General features: G+C 39.8%; 1 protein-coding gene across 14 annotated transcripts in view; it reads left to right on the plus strand.

Moving 5' to 3' along the window:
- Nucleotides 1-17,397, plus strand: part of HIPK2 (homeodomain interacting protein kinase 2) — a 256,347-nt gene that overhangs the window by 218,129 nt on the left and 20,821 nt on the right. For 11 of the 14 annotated variants that reach the window (XM_072650088.1, XM_072650082.1, XM_072650084.1 and 8 more), the window contains one exon: nucleotides 14,157-14,404. In XM_072650088.1, coding sequence (XP_072506189.1) covers nucleotides 14,157-14,404 — 248 coding nt within the window. The remainder of the gene's footprint in view (nucleotides 1-14,156; nucleotides 14,405-17,397) is intronic. The other 3 variants (XM_072650090.1, XM_072650085.1, XM_072650091.1) reach the window with 1 other exon arrangement.

Genomic DNA, 17,397 nt, shown 5'->3' on the forward strand with positions numbered 1-17,397 from the left:
GGAGATGACACATGCATATAGAAGTATATTCAAAGTAAACTTAAGGTAGTTTGGGTGGGGAAAGAAGGCCTAACCAGCTGTGGAGATAAGGAAGGGCCTTGTGCAAAAGGTAGTTCTTGAGCTGAGCTTTGAAGGAAACTAGGCATTCTGTGAGGAAGAGGGAAAGAGTGGGACACTGGCACCAAGACAGGAGATGGAGAGTCACATGTGAGGAGCAGTAAGATGACTGCTTGGACTGTGGAGCACAAGAAGCAGGTGATGATTGGCACCTACCCCAGAGTGCTGCCCATCGTATCTAGGGTATATCACAAATGTTAACAAAAAATTCTGATTAGAAAATGAATTTTATGTAGTAAAACACTTTGAGATATGATTGTCACAGAATCATACAAAAGTGTCTTAGCTTCAAATGATTCTGAATCTGCCTCACTCCATACCGAAATAATCCAGGATATTCTTTTACTACAGTCTCAGATATTTTGGAATCTTGCATAATTGTCTAATGAAGCATAAATTTACTTTCTCTGATGATCAGATTCTGATCATGTTTTGCAAACTTGAAAATGCCTCTTCGTCCAGTGTTTGTAACACTTTATTCCAGGGAAGTAATAATTCATTGTATTTCTTGTTCTTCCTGGGGAAGGGGAGAATATGTATCTGCAAAGCTGAATTAACACCATTGTCACAGCCTGTCTCCCATATTTTCATGTTGTACAGCAGTAAATTGCAGTTTCTGTCCAGGCTGGTGTAATTTGGTAGTTATAACATGGTGCTGCTGAGCTTACTAAGGTTTGCTAAAGCTCATTCACCTCTCTCTAGCTCAGGTCTGTACACACACATGCACACACACACTCGTGTGCACACACACATACTCTCTGTGAAGCCTCGCCATTGATGCTTAGCATACTTATTGTATCATGTGAAGTGGGAATAAGCCCCAAGGGAGGTGTGCGCTCCACTCTTAAACCACAAAGCCAGTAAATTAACAATCAAGCACACATCTTATGAATGGATATAAAACATTAACATCTGTAGTCATACTCAAAATATTAATTTATTATCAGATACAACATTATAATCATGCTCCATTAGTAGTCACATCATTTTGATTGGATAATAAATGCTCACTCTTGTAATTCATCCATCATTACAAAATATCCCAGTGATTGGTTAAAATGCACTTGCACTGCAGCAGCCCCTACATGGTGCCTACCAATTATCTGTCACTCATAAAATCAAGCTCAGCATGTTTATTTATGACCACACTTGCCTTGCCACCGTAAGCCCCCTTTTTTCTCTTCAATCCTGATCTTAACAAAGGTGCTGACCCTCAGGTTCTTCCATCTGTTTCCTATATACTGATTCTAGACTTTCCCCTTCTTGGATATTTCTTCTTTTTCCTCTGGCCCTACCTACTGCCAGATCTCCTTCTTGATTAATCTGTAAGGCACACCAACCAGGTTAGAGGTTCAATTCCACATTGAAAGATTGATCAGCTTTCTTACAAATGTTTATTGTTGTTTACAGTGAGAACCACACAACTAGAAAAGAATAAAACAATCTGACAGGATCAGATATTTATATCTGCAAGGGACCTTAGCCGTCACTTGGTCCAACACCTTTACTTTACAGATGAGGAAATAAGACCCATAGAAGTGACATGACATGTCCAAGGTTCCCTGGGCAGTGAGAGTGAAAACCCAAGGCTCCCGACCTGAGGTCTAGGTCTGTTTACACTGTGCAGCACTGCTTCTCCTCATCATCCAGCTGGTGATCAGGGTAGTATCTGGGTCAAGGTTAGTGATCACAAGAAGTGGTTGATAGAGAGAAGGAAAGAGAAGATGGGCCACAACAGAAGATAGCTGTTAGAAACAGAAAGAAGCCATTTGTTGCTCCAATTCTGAATCAAGGATTAAGCCAAAGAGTCAGGGAGAACAGAGCCACTAAGCCCAAGATGGCAGTAAAAATAGGAGTCAGAAGGTATAGGGCTAGGTCACCTATTTGGGAGGTAGAAACTAGAACAGGAGTAGGGAACACAGGGTCAGGATGAATTAGAAAGGGTCAAGAAAAGCCAATACAGTACACACACTTCTAGTCCAACAACTAAAGGACAAATTGGAGAGCATTCTCCTCTCTCTGTGCCATGCTCCTGTTTGAGATCTGTGCATATACTGCCCTTCAGTCAGGCAGTTGACAAACATGAGAAATAGCCAGGACTAGAAGCTGAAGCTTACATATTCTATGTTAATGTTAAAAGCAATAAAAATTAAACTGATTGTAACCTTTCTATTGCTTCAACTACCAGTTTCCCAGTCACCCAAGCACAAAAACTTGTAATCACTTCTCTTCCTTCTACCTTGCTCCCCTCCCCCAAGTCCTATCTAGCTCTTGTCCAGAGCATCCTTTGCATTCATCTCATCCTCTCCAAGTGCATTTTGTCACCTCACCAGTTGGACTTCCTAATAAACAGGTCTAACTTTCTTCTGTTCAAAACCTTCGCTATTGTCCTGTTATCTGCAGGATAAAATATTAACTCCTTAAATTTAAGGCCCTCCACAATCTGACTTCAGTCTAATATATCTCACTCCCACTTTATATTTCAGCCAAATTCACTGCTCTTAGATCTCATCCTATTCTCTTCCAACTCCATGCACTTGTAAAAGCAATCTGTTGCCAGGCCTGCTGGCACACACCTGTGATCCCTGTGAGGCTAGTGGAACACTTGAACTAAGTTCTGAGCTGTAGTAAGGCTCAAGCCATTCCAGTGTGCATATGTATGGCACTGATGTTCTGTGCCAGTCAGTGGTGAAATTAAGCCTATAAATGGCTGTTACACTTTCAGTCTGGGTGGAAATCCAGTTTCAAAAAAAAAAAATTTAATCTCACCATTCCTGGAAAGTGCCCTTCCTCCTCATGCCTGGCTATTACAATCTTTCTTTTCTTTCATGGTCCTGGCTCAGATGCCACCTCCTCCATGATCCTGCTGGATCTTCCTATTTGAAAATGGTCCCTCCATCATCAGATTTTCCTAGAAAATCTGTCTGCCTCTTTTTTTTTAACTTGTCTCACATTTACCTTGTATCATACTGATTTATATACATATCATATCTATACATCAACATGTAAACTCTTTGAGAGCAGAAACTATGTTGGGCTTGTTTTGTTTTTACATTGTTGTGTTTTCAGAATCATGTACTTAATAAATATTTGTTGAATATAGTTGAAGTTGGGATGCTTAGCAACAAGTAAGGACCTTGACGTATTTGGCAACTAAAAGACTTTGTGTAAAGATAACCAATGAAATATAGTACTTCTAAGAAGAATGTCTGTAAATAGAAATTCCATACTTAATTAATGGGGATTATGGATAATGAACAGAGGAGGTCAAAGCAAGCCATAAGCCGTAGGTGCTGGTGTCTATATACTGGCTAGGCTAATAAGAATAAACTGGAAAGAAGTGAGGTTGCAGAAGCTCCAGAATTCGGCCTGGTCATAACAATGGAGGACTTCAGCTGTCCACAGATTAATTACTAGAACACATTATCAAGATAAGATATGGTAAGATTTTTAAAGAATACTTCCCTGGGAAAGTAATTTGAAAACCCATAAAGAAAGCAAAAATATTATACTTGATTCTTTGTGAGGAACAGTGTCCATTCATGAACAACTGTGTACTTCTGATCGTAACTTGACGAAGTTTAGCATTCTTTTTTTAATTAATTAATTTTATTTATTTTCAGTGTTGTACAATCACTACCATATAACTTAGATTATTATTTTTCCCTCCCTCCTCCTTACTCACCCCCTCCCTCCCCAAGACAGCATACAGTTTTATATCATTTCTACTCAAACATTCTGATTAAATACATTTTCACTATAGTCATGCTGTATAGAAGAATTAAATTGAATAGGAGAAATCATATAACAAACCAAAACGTAATACACACACATAAAAAATGATCTGCTGCATTCTGCAATTGAATTACACAGTTCCTTCTCTGGAAATGGAGGGCATTTTGCCTTAGAAGACCATTGGGAATTTTTTTTTTTTTAAGTCCTTGCATTGCAGTGAAATTCCAAGTCTACCAGAAAAAACTCTCACACACTGTAGTCATTGCTGTGCACAAAGCTGTCCTGATTCTGCTCCTTTCGCTCAACATCAAATCATATAAATCTTTCCAGGCCTTTCTGAAGTCTTCTTGTTCATCATTTCTCATAGCACAATAGTATTCCATTACATTCATATACCATAATTTATTCGGCCATTCCCCAATTGATGGGCGTCCCCTTGATTTCCAGTTTTTGGCCACCACAAAGAGAGCTGCTATAAATATTTTTGTACATGTGGGACTCTTTCTCATTTTTATGATTTCTTGGGGATACAGTTCTAGAAGCAATATTGCTGGGTCAAAGGGAATGCTCATCTTTGTAGCCCTTTGGGCATAATTCCAAGTTGCTCTCCAGAATGGCTGGATCAGCTCACAGCTCCACCAACAATGAATTAGTGTTCCAACTCTCCCACATCTTCTCCAACATTTATCATTTTCCTGTTCTATCATGTTTGCCAATCTGATAGGTGTGATGTGGTACCTCAGAGATGTTTTGATTTGTATCTCTCTAATCAAAAGTGATTTAGAGCATTTTTTCATATGACTATAGATAGCTTTAATTTCTTCCTCTGAAAATTGCCTGTTCATTTCCTTTGATCATTTATCAATTGGGAAATGACTTTTATTTTTGTACATTTGAGAAATTTAGCATTCTGATGAGAAGAAAAGCCAAAGAATATAATTATGCTGTTAGGAAAAGGAACTGCGATAAAATGTAGCTATTGAGGGGAGGCTATGAAAAGAATAGATTAAAGATCACTAGATTACTCAGAGAACGCCAGGAGTGGTTAAAAATTCCTTCTTGGAAAGGCAGAACAAATGTATGCCCACACACTGAAAAGGCGATCAAAGTAAAGCCCTGTGTGGCCAGTGACAAAAGCAAAAAGCCAGTGCAGTGCAGCAATCGTGGGGGTGAGCATCTTTTGATTGAAGGAAGATTGCTTATGGAAACTCAGACAAGTCATGACAGATTGGGTGCAAATAGGGAATTAGATAAGCCAAAAAGAGTTTGAAGTACCCCATAGTTCCTTTAAATGAAATAGAAGCTATAGTGTCCATGAGGACTCCGGGAGGATACAGGTATGCAGACTAGAGATGAAAGGAAGAGGGGATGCTGCCAGGTATTTAAGACCTATCAAGCACTCTACTACTAAGCCATATCACTTGCCCTACCCTGTGAACTCTAACTACAGCATATCCCTCCTCCTTCTCATTCTAATGTCTTCTGTTCCTGACATTGACTTAGCTAGCCCTGACCATGGGTTCATGATTTTAGAGCTGGAAGGAATTTTAGACGCCACTGAATGCAACACTTCATTTTACAGTAGAGGAAATTTGAGTCACAATACAACAAGTGCCTGAGTTGGGACTTGAACTCAGTCAGGTCTTCCTGACCTCCAGGTTTTAGCACCATATCTAATAATATCATATGCCTTTCATGTTATCCTGTGTTGCTCACTTTGCTTGGTCAGCTGATTCTAGGCTCCTTTGTTACTTCATTTCTTATTTTCTGATCTGTGCTCCCATCCTGGTAACTTCACTTCTGACTTCAGGAGTTACTCAGGGGAGGTGCCTCCCTCTGACAGGTTTGCCAGGCCACCATTGGTGCTTCCCCCAAGGACCACAGTCTTCACAGATGTCCTCCCCCTCACTCACAGATCTTGCAGACAAAACAAAAAGAAATTGATGGATGTTTCTCACCTGCACACAGTCCATCGCTCTTTTCTGTACAAGACTGTCTCTGAAAGATCTTTGCAACATCCAGCAACAACTCTGCAGAGCTTAATCTTCCAAACCCAGTCCCCAGCTCATAATTCAAATAGCACATGGGTAACCCCTATTAGAATTTGAAATCCCCTTTGATGATAGCTCCCTTTTCAGGGAGCTTACAAAATTCTTACTAACCAGAGTGACTGTCTGGTATGGGATACCAAGGGAGCTATTTTGAAACTATACCAAGGGACACTCAGTCTTTCCCCACATTTTAGGATTCCAACCCTTGGTGCCAGCTCTCAACTTCTCTGGTTGTATGTTCCAAGTATACTTTCAACAGGGACTTGATGGTGTTTAAAATCAGGAAAAGTTTAAATCTGATCTAGTCCAACCTCCTCATTGTACAGATGAGAAGACTCAGGCCCAAGAGGTTAAATAATTTGTTTAATGTCATATATGCTAGTAAGTAGCAAGTCCAGCATTTGAGCCCAGGTCCTTTTGACCCTAAATCTAGGATTTTTTTCCACTTTCCCATGCTGCCATGTCACTCAGCCCTCTACACTGTCCTCTTCTCTTGAGTCTCTTGTCCCCTTATCATATCACCAAACTTGTCCTGCAAAGCCTTAGCCTTAGATCACTGCCACCATCCAATTTTTAATATTTTAATTGCCAAAATTTAGTGACTTTTTCCCAATCTTCATTCTCCTTGACTTCTCTCTAGCCTTTGACACTCAATTACCCTTACTCTCTGCCCTCGCCTCCCTCCATACACTCATCTTTATACCTTTTTGTGACTCTGCTCTTAACTGCTCCTTCTCGATCTCCTTTGCCAGATCTTCATCCATGTCACATCCTCTAACTGGGGGTGTCTTATAGGGTTCTGTTTTGGGCCCTCTTCTCTTCTCCCTCTATATCATTTCCCTTAGTAATTTAATCTGTTCCCATGTATTCAGTGATTATTTGTTTGCTGATGATTCACAGCTTCTCTGCTAACCTTCGGTTTCACATCTCCAACTGTCTATTAGACATCTTAAACGGGATGTTCTATTGAACATCTTAAGCTCAGAATATCCAACAAGTCTGAATTCGTTATCTTTTCCCCTAAACACTCCCTTCTTTCTGACCTCCATATTAATATTGAGGGTACCCCAATCATCCTAATCTCCCAGGCTCTGAAGCAAGGGGTCATCCTTGACTCCTAACTCAGTGTCAAGACCTGTCAGTTTCACCTTTGTGAGATCTCTCCCATGCCCCCTTCTCTACTCTAGCATTGTCACCCCCAGAGCAGCCTCAGTCACAGATATAGAGTTAGAAGGGACCTTACAAGTTACCTATTCAATTTGGAACATTGTTTTGGCTGTCCTCCTTCAAAGTTTTTAAGGTAAGAAAAAAACTTGACTAGAGAAAGTTCTGTGAAGTTATGAGAATACTGTAATTAATTGAATCTTCACAAGGCAAGGCTATCCAAAAGTAGTAAATAATTTGACCCAAAACATGGCCCCTCTCACTTTGTGCTGATTATAAAAGGGGAAGCAAGCAACTTTAATGAAGGCAGTGTGGAAAACTGAGGAAATGACTGCCAATCTGAATCCTTTGAGCTGAACAAAATCTCCTTCCATAGGACACAGACATTTGGAACAAAAGTAGGCCCAACAAGGGAACCAGTTCTCACATTGAAACATTTCTGCCCACAGCTACATGACTCCTTTAATTCCTGTAACTCAGCTGTAAACTTCTTGGAGATGAAGAAGATTGTGTTTCTATTTTTTAGACCTCTACCCCCTTGCACAAAATAAAAGGCTATGCCCACAGGAGAAATTCAGCAAATGCTTGTTAAGTGAATAAATTAATATTTGCTGCTTTGTAGCCATTACAACATTGGTCAAACGGTTCATTACGTCTTAGTTTGAAGAAGCAACATGTCCCCAAGGTTGTTAGAAGTAGAAAACATACATCTAACTTTCATCCAGACACACAGGAAAAGACAGTTTTGTTTGACTGACACAGATGTATTATCATTATTGAGAATTTGTTGAGTGCTATGTGTTGAGTTGATTAGAGCTGTCAGACCATGTTATGAAGAGGAGCTACTCTACATTACTGTTTCCCAGCCAATGTATCATGACACTTTAGCAGGTTACAAAGACATCTTTTATGGGCTGCAGTGCCCTGGTTTTCCTTGTTCTCTACTGTCAATTTCTGACCAGAAAAGTGGATGATTTGGAGGGAAGGGAGAGGAGGGAGGGGAAGAGTAGTTACCATGGTAGAAGGAAAATGATGTGTGTATGTAAATTTATTGGCCTGGACAGGAGAGGCCAAGAAGGGAAGGTAGAAGAGGAATGTGTCAGGAACTTAAAGATTAGAAAATACCATTCTATGTAGTGGCTTAGATGTTACCCTGACGAAGACCAGGGGAGTGAGTCGAGGCTAGATCACTCCTCACAGTTCCTTCCAATCCCACAATTCTGTTATTCGCTAGAAAGCAGCACTTTGGGTGGCCAGAGGTTATGAAAAAAGCACTGACTAGGAAAAATTTGGCTCATTAAGTATATAAATGGGCGATTTAAGTACATTGTTTTAAGTTAAAATTTAAAAACTGATCTCAAATAGAAGCTTCCAGTTTTCCCTATCAATGACAAAAGCTGATCCTTCATTTCTAGGTCTGTGAGTTTTACTAAAACATATAGTATAACTGAAAAAATGCATCTTCGCTGGGAGGGTGCCTGTGCAAAGTATTTGCTCCTACAAGACAAGATAATTCACAGAGCTACTGACCCCTATCACTTCATACTGCCTCCTTATGAACAAGGACACTATATTATTTATTAAGTTGTGTATAACACAATAAGGTGATAATAATAATTCTTATTTAGATGGCATTTAGTTTTGCTTTCACATCCATTACTCTACTGGATCCTTACTACATCAGCCTCATGAAGTAGGTTGTATTTAGTGCATAGCACTATGCTAAGTCTTTGAATTATTAGTACATGCATGTTCATTTTATAGGGAAGAAACAGAGACTGGTAAGTCACCTAGCTAATATAAATTGAAGAAATTCAGCTGAAATCTGGCTTTTCACGTTTTAAACACAGTGCTTTTTTTCCTTGTACTATGTTAGCTGTGAGAGATAAAATATACAAGAAGCAATTAAAGAATACAAGGTAGGGATGGATAATAAAGTATAAATTTTACATATGTGTCATGGACTATAAAGCCAGAGAATAATTAAAATTATGGAAGGGTAGTCAGGGAAGGTTTCTTCACTCAAACCAGTTTTTGCCTATTGCTTGAAGAAAGTGGTAGATAGAGATTAGCACAAAGGTCAAGGGGCATGATAGGAAGAAAGACATATTATGAACTGGAGTGTTTGCTGGGTATAGAGGTGGACAAAGATAGGGAGAGAAGGACAGAGGATTTACAAAAGGCTAAGCAGACAAGGAACTGGGATTTATGAGGAGCTAGGCCACCTTCAGAGTTTAAATGAGCTGCTTTTTCTGTTTGATGTGTTTGTTCCTATTGGAGTTGTTTCCAACACAGAATCTGATTTCTTTACTCTTTGCTATCTATTTCCTTTTTATCATGCAGAAATCATCCATTGCCATGACAACATAATGCAATCAGTGAACTGTAGCAGCTATATTTTCTATATTCAGGAGTGGTGTGATATCAAGGCCATTTAAACAAACCTCTCCATCACCCTTTCCCTATCTCTGTCTTGCTTTTATTAAACTAACTCATAATGGAATTGATAAACCATCAACAGTAATTAGACACAGTAGTAGAGTGAATCCCAATAATGTCAGTGTATATAAACCTATTGAACTCTCAGCTGTGGTCTCAAATATTCATATGCTTTAAAAAATTAGTCCTTTAATATCTTCATATTTCACTTATATTTTATATGCAAGTAAAATATAAGTAGGAATTTCTAGATTTAAAATGGATTGAAAACAAAGCTAGGAAACTGATTCACTGAGACTTTTCCCCAAGCTCAGAACACTTACATGTTTCGTGCAAATCCAGAAATATGTGTAATATACTCCTGGTTGAGTATTCTAAATACTCAAATCAAATTAAGTCAAAACATAATATAAATGTACTTTACATATATAATATATAGATATTCAATTAGGTAAATTCCAATTTGCCTCATTAAATTTAGTTAATTCTTACTTTGATTCTTTTGTGTAGTTGTAGGTACTACATTGGTATAGCTACTCCTTCCATCAAGGTAACTTACAACCCACCCATGTGTGACTCTTGTTCATGTCCTCTCATAAATCCTCCACAGGGGGTTCCACACAACATCCTACACAACATCTTGATGTCTTGACTTTATGTAGATTCCGTTGCAGCACTCAAGATATCCTAGACCACTAGACTACCTCATTTTTTAGTTGTACATCTGATAACCTTTAAGACCTTTCTTTCTGTAGCTTCTCATTATTAATATGCTGTAACCTACTCTTATCCTCTGTGCCTATGGATGACCTGTGCTACTTTAATTTCTCAGAGACTGTGGTATGCCTTATCTCATAGCCTTAAGAGACTAAAAATGTTACTCTCATTGTAACAAGCAGCTGCCCCCTTAGGTTGGGGTACATGTCCACTTCAGACAGAGACAAAGGGAATTTCAGGTGTTTGAAGAGGTTATTGGGCATACTCCTTAACAAGTTGTAACAACAGCATGATTTTATTTCGATCTATCCCAGACCTCATGCAAAGCATTTCTTATAAGAAATTCTTAGCATTGAAAGTAGCTTTATCTGGCCTGTTCTCTCACCCCATATAGAAATCAACTCTTCTGTGTTCAAGTTCATATTCAGTAAGCATTTTTAGTTCATCCACTATGTACTAGGTATGGTTCTGGATGCAAGGGATACAAAAACAGAAAGAAAAACAATTTTCTACTCTCTATTGGGGAAATGGAATATGTTCACAGTTAAGTAAATTCAAAATAGATGCAAAGACATTTCAGGGAGGGGAGAGGTGCAGATCAGAAAAAGACCCAGTATAGGAGGTGATACTTGAACTGAGCTTTGAAAAAATTCCAAGTATTTCCAGAAGTGGCCACGGGAATGGAGAGTGTTCCAGACCTGGAGTACCCGGCCTGCACAAAGGCACTGAGGCCAAAGATGGCATGTCCTAGGTAGGGAATTGAAGCTGGCCAGTTTGATGGCAGTATAAAGTGTTTGAGGGGAGCTCTTAGGAAATTGGTCTAGAAAGATCAATTGAAGCCAGGTTGTGAAGAGTTTTAAATCCCAAACAGTGGTTTGCATTTTATCTGAAGACAGTAGGGAGTGACTTGATCAGAGGAAGACATGATCAGAACTGTGCTTTAGATGTGTCGGTTGGGCAGTTGTGCAGAGGATGGGTTGGAGAAGGGAGAAGCTGGAAGCAGAGATGCTCTTTAGGAAAATTGTGCAGTAATGCAGGTAAGAGGAGAATGAGAACCTGAATTAGGCTAAAAGGGTAGAAAGAAGAGGAGGGATATGAGAAATGCTGTCAAGGCTTGGCGGTTGATGGGGCCTGGGAGTCAAGGGACGAGTGAAAAATCAAGAATGACTCCAAGGACATAAACCTAAGTGAGTGGAAGGAAAGACCTTTGTCAGAAATAGGAAAGTTAGGAAGGCACTAGCACCAGTACAGGAGTCAGGAGGACCTGGGTTCAAATCTCACCTCAGACACTTGACACTCACTAGCTGTGTGACCCTGGGCAAGTCACTTAACCCCAATTGTGCCTCATCCTGGGTCATATCCAGTCATCCTGATGAATATCTGGTCACTAGATTCAGATGGCTATGGAGGAGAAGTGAGGCTGGTGACCTGCACAGCCCTCCGTCACTCAAAACAAAGTCAAGTGCAAGTCATGTCATCATTTCTCTGATGGCATGGTCTTCTTTGGCAACGAAGGATGAACACAAATACTTAAAGTGATGTGGAACCTCACTTTCATTCCATTGTTGGATAGACAAAGTTTTCCTTATACTGAGCTGAGGTGAGGGCTGCATCTCTATAATTTACAAATTCAGGTGAGTGATATGCCGAATTTAAATGCCATTTGAGATCAAATTGTGATTTGTCTGCACAGTCATTGTGTCCAGTTTTAGGATTTGCCTTCAATGTGTACATATTTTACTATAGTAAACAAAAGCTACTAAAAAAAATTAACATTTTCTCTCTGTCTGCAGATGATAAGTTCCTCAAAAATTAGCATGGTATAAAAGAGAGAGCATTGACCAGGGATCAGAGGATATGGGTTCAAATCCCATCTCTGATACTACTCTGGATGACTTTGAGCAAGTCACTTCACCTCCTGGGTCTAAGTTTACTCATCTGTAAAATGAAGGGATTGGATTGGATGGCCTCTTGGGTACTTTCCAGCTCTGGAGCAGCAATCCTATAAATTATTATGTATAATAACATTTTAAATGCACTATAGACATTTTTTAAGGAACCATACTGTGAACTCTTTGTAAATGTGAATGATACCCCCTCATATATACGCATGCATACATCCACACTCACAGAGTTTTACATATGACTCTTCAAGAGAGATCACTTATACAACATTGTGCCCATTAAGCAGAATGCATTTTTGATTCAGTGTGAATCACTGTACTTATGTGTGCTATAGGTAATTACCAGAAGACTTTGTGACTTTTTCAGGGTCCTACAACCTCTGATGGACATGTCCTTCCACTGACTGACACAAGTACCCAAGAGATAGCTCAAAAGGCTTTGTGGCCCAGAGTCATCCTAGTCTAAAATCCCTTTTGTTTCCTTGCTAGAAGAGGCAGCCTTCAGTTTAATTTTATGTACAAGAATTTTCCAGGGAACACAGACCTAAGAAAACTGCCCAGGAATACAAGATGCCCTCCAGTACTGGAGCCTCACTGCTCTACCATGAAGAGACCTCACCAGGTTTTCTGTTTGCCCTCCTGTTAAAATCATCAGCCAGCTCTGCAACCACAGTATAAGGGCCGTTCTAAAAACACAAGCCTAGAGGTCTTGAGCCTCCCTCTTTTCTGCTGCCTAGAGGTAGCCTCAGAATGAAGAGAGGGTTTTGGCTACATTTACTGCCTTCTTACTCCCACAGTTCAACTGTCCTGCTTCATTGATTGTGGTAACAAGAGTCCAGAGGAGGCACACCAGGTATGCCTATGTCCATAAAGAAGCCACACAATCACGTCTCACCCTTTTTTGCAGAGCTAATTCTGTGTGCTGGAAGCCCTCAAAACTTGGTTTTCACTTCATAAATTACTTCCCAGAGAATCTCACTGTGTAGTGAGACTGTGAATGAGCTTTGGGGAAGATAGGGCTCCTATACTGGGCTCAGCCTCTGCTCTCTTCAATTTCATCTTTCCCTTTATCCCATAATAGCTTGCCTATCCAAGCGGAGTGTCAAGCAGGGAAAGCTCCACTCCCTTACACATTGCTTTCTTATAGGGAAGTTTCCCCCGCCCCCTCCTTATAAGGCCCACATTTCCCACCCACCTTTGGGCACTCTGCATATACATAAATGGCCCTTTGAAAACAGCATGATTTCTAGTAGGCACCAAGGTATACTGTGAGATGCATAAAACTGAGATGCACTTTTATGTCCATTTTTATCCTGAATCTCTTGCTAATTTTCCCATTACCCCCAACAGCAAAAATATCAAGTGTTCTTATCGCTGAAGCCTCCACCCATCATCCTGTCTTATGCTTAAGTTCCTATATCTAGAGTCATTTTTCATTCTTCTCTTGCCAAACCTTCTCTCCTAGTTCTAGGTATGTTCTTTGTCAGCAGTAGGTCTTGCTAATTATTTACTCCATAACCTCTTTTGTGTGAAGTAACCCAGTGTAGGGAAGAGAGCTGTCTCCATCATGGAGGCTTGGTTTGAGTCCTGCCTTGACACACCCTGGCTGGGTGACCTTAACTTTTTTGGCCACCTATCATCCCACTGATTTATATTGAGCTTGCAGTCCACTAAAACCCCAAGATCTTTTTCAGAGAAACTGTTATTAAGCCACACCCCTCCCTCCCATCTTAAATGGTATTGATTTTTTGGACCTAAGTATGAAACTTTACATATTACTACTACTTTCATCTTACTAATTTGGTCCAGTGTTCTAGACTATAATGATTTTTTAAAATCCTCAGTGTTTCTGTACACATCCTCCTGCATTAAGTTACACATTCTTTGAGGAAGAGGACTGTCTCCTTATTGTGTATGCTCCCCTCCCCCGAACCTACACTGAAGAGGAGCTTCACGATCGCTGATGATAGGATGTTTTATTTTGCAGCCATTCTCATGGTACCTATTCTTTTCCTCCTTGTGTTTTCAGCACTCTCTCCAAACAAAGAAAAAATGTCATCAGCTGTGTCACGGTTCATGACTCTCCTTACTCTGATTCCTCCAGCAACAACAGCCCCTACACCATGCAGCATCGAGCAGGCCACAGCAATGCAAACACCTATGACCCCAAGGGGGCGCTGGAGAGCCATTGCAGCGGGAATCCCCGAACCATTATTGTGCCACCTCTGAAAACCCAGGCCAGCGAAGTGTTGGTGGAGTGTGATAGCCTAGTACCAGGTAATGTGGGGCAGGCCAGGGAAACCTCCCTGCAGATTAGCTTTCCTGCTTTCGGTTATAGATTGTATGTGAAGTCTGGGGCTCCGGGCTGGCAGTCAAGAGTTCTGGTAGCATTCCTTTTCTCTTCAGCAAGATGACCGAAATGGGAAATGTGGAAGAGTGCCACACGTGAGTGAAGGGAGAAAGAGAAACAGAGAGGAGGAATCACGAGGCAGAGGAAGGATAGGAAAGTGATCTTGGAACACCTAAGACTGTACTTGTTAAATGAGTAAATAAAGCCTCATTCATTTGGAGCCCATGAATTTGATACCTGTGCTACTTAGGAACATCAATTGAAGTTTACTCTTGAGCCATCTGTGAAAAAGGGTTTGCTAAGGATATTAACAGTGTCCGCAAGGTTATGAGGACATTGTTTAACTTACTAGTGATGAATTTTTATACATCAAAAAGTTGTTATAGTGCTGCTTTACAGATAATAAATTAATATGCATATTAGCCATAATTCTTATCTATTCAGTAAAATAGGCCAGTTGGAATTCCACCTAGAAAAGCTTGCCATATAAACTTAAACCTGTAATTTTCTAAAAATAAGTTATAATTCAGACAGCTACTTCAGGCTGTTCTTCCTCCTATTTATTCCAAATTAATGAAGTTTGACTCTACTAACTAATGCAAAACAAGAGCACCTCAGTACAATCTGATATGATGGGGAGGGTGGGAGTAGCTGATTATTTTCATCACCAAGCAGCATTCTTCACAGGTGAGCACCAGATCTCATGCAGTGATTTTCTAAAGTGAACAAGAGATTTCTTAGGGGGTGTTTGTAGCTTAGCGACAGCTAACCAAGATCTTCAAGGCCCAGGTAAGGGAAGGCAAAATGGAGCCAGATGATCTCCTACGTTAAACCTGCTTTGGAAGGAAAGGATTGCAACAGAGATTGCCTCTTGTCTCATGCTTCTGTCATGATATGAAGGTAAATAGGGATGTCACTGTGCCTTGAAATAGAAAAAAAAGTGCCTGGGGAAAGTGACACTAAGGGACAATTTAATTAACTTATAGATAAGTTTATGGTCCCTGCTAACTTAAATTCCTATCCAGCCTCACTCCAGTAGAAAAATAAGTGAAGAAGTCGAGTACTCAAAGAAAGCCAGTTTTACCTCACAGAAATTGCTACCTTCCTGACACAAATAGGAAGATAGCTAGAAACATCAAGTTTTAGAGCTGGGTGGGATCTTAGAATTATCTGTTACTCCACCTTCAGTAAATAGTTTCCTAGGTTGATTATTATAAGGAGAATAACAACCATGTTTTAGAATTGGAAGCAGCCATAGAGATCAATTACTTACATTCTGCCCCATCATTTTGCAGGTGAGGAAAGTGAGACTTAAAGGATGATTAGTAGGAAGTTATAAAATATAGGAAGGCTTTTATTTGGACATGAAAAGTAACTAAATCATAAAGAATTTTCTATTAGGATCAACTCTGAAAATATTGCTATGGCAGCCTGTAGAATCCACTTAGTCTCAAATGATTAAGAAACCATCACTCCAAGAGATAGACATAGAAAGAAGTATTCATTAGCCTCTGAAGTTCTAGGGGGTGTGGGGATGGCTGTTGTTGTTTTTCCCTGGCCCACTGATTTCCAAAGTCCACAATGGACCGATCTCATTTTTGAGAGGAAGACTAGAGTGCACTTCTGCATCTTGTTCACGACATATGCTCCTCTCCTATATAAACAGAGTCATCTTTCAGCTACCTGAGCTTGTCAATCCCTAGTGACTTCAATTTTTTATCCCAGAAGAAACTGATAGGTCATTTCGTACTGAAGTATGCTGTGATAGATAAAGTGGTAGATTTGGAGTCAGAGTCTGAGTTTAAATCCTGACTCTGCCGCTTCCTGTACGTATGGATGTTTGGTGAGTTATTTAACATCCAAAGGAGGGATTAAACCAGATAACCTCCGAGGTGCCTTCCAGCCTCAAATCTGTGGTCCTATAATTGAGAAATACAAGTTGGTATTTATCATCTGCCGCCTTTACTGACCACCTACTGTGTACAACGTCTTCTGTGTGCTACATGCTTAATAACTGATGTAGGGTCTTCTGTGTGTTTTTCTACATTCCAGTTAAATATAACTACAGGGTCATAATTCTAAACTATGACATATCCACAGCCCATTTAAAAACCCTATTGTCTATCCTTTGGAATGGGGCTGATGCTTAGCTCAGTGCAAAGGGTAAGGCAGTAAATCAATTTCTGTGGTGTCAGTGACAAGAATTTTGGTTATGCTTTCCCATCTAAAGTCATTTCACCAAAATATGTATAAATCTGAGGTGAAGATGCTTTTTTTTCAAGTCCTAGCACATTTTAGGGTCATACATTTAGAAGAGCTGAAGGGACCTCTAAGGAATCTAGTCTAATCCCCTCCTTTTACTTACCAAGTGAGTCTCTTAAATGGTAAAATTGCAAGCAATATGATAGAAATTTAGGGGAAGGGACCATTCCTTAACTATTAACTTTAAGGCTTACATTGGAAGAAGATAAGAGATCTGCAAATGCCAGTGTAGAAAATCAAATGAAATCCTCAAAATATTCACATGAGATAAATATATTGTACAATTTGTTACCCCCATTTTATAGATGAATAAACAGAAACTCAAGGAGATTGTAACTTCTACTAATCAGAAATAAGTTACTGACAAGTATAAGGGATCTATAGAAGAAAAAAAAATAAGTTCCTGCTGAATATGAACTACTGGAACTTGTTTCCTTGTTATGTGTTCAAACCTAATATTTTTTCCATGGGTTATGTAACAAAAGCAATGAATTCAGCTTGTACGCTACAGGTACACGCATAATGTCAAGGGATTTAGAAGAAAGTAAAAATCTCAGCCTGTTGCATGCAGGATTTAGCAGAGGATGAAAAGGCGAATGGATTGCATCCCGTGCCACAGGTGGGAGTGTTCACATAGATGAGATCACAGGGTTGTTGA

This window comes from Notamacropus eugenii, chromosome 3 (assembly GCF_028372415.1).
Source record: "Notamacropus eugenii isolate mMacEug1 chromosome 3, mMacEug1.pri_v2, whole genome shotgun sequence".
Taxonomy (NCBI): domain Eukaryota; kingdom Metazoa; phylum Chordata; class Mammalia; order Diprotodontia; family Macropodidae; genus Notamacropus; species Notamacropus eugenii.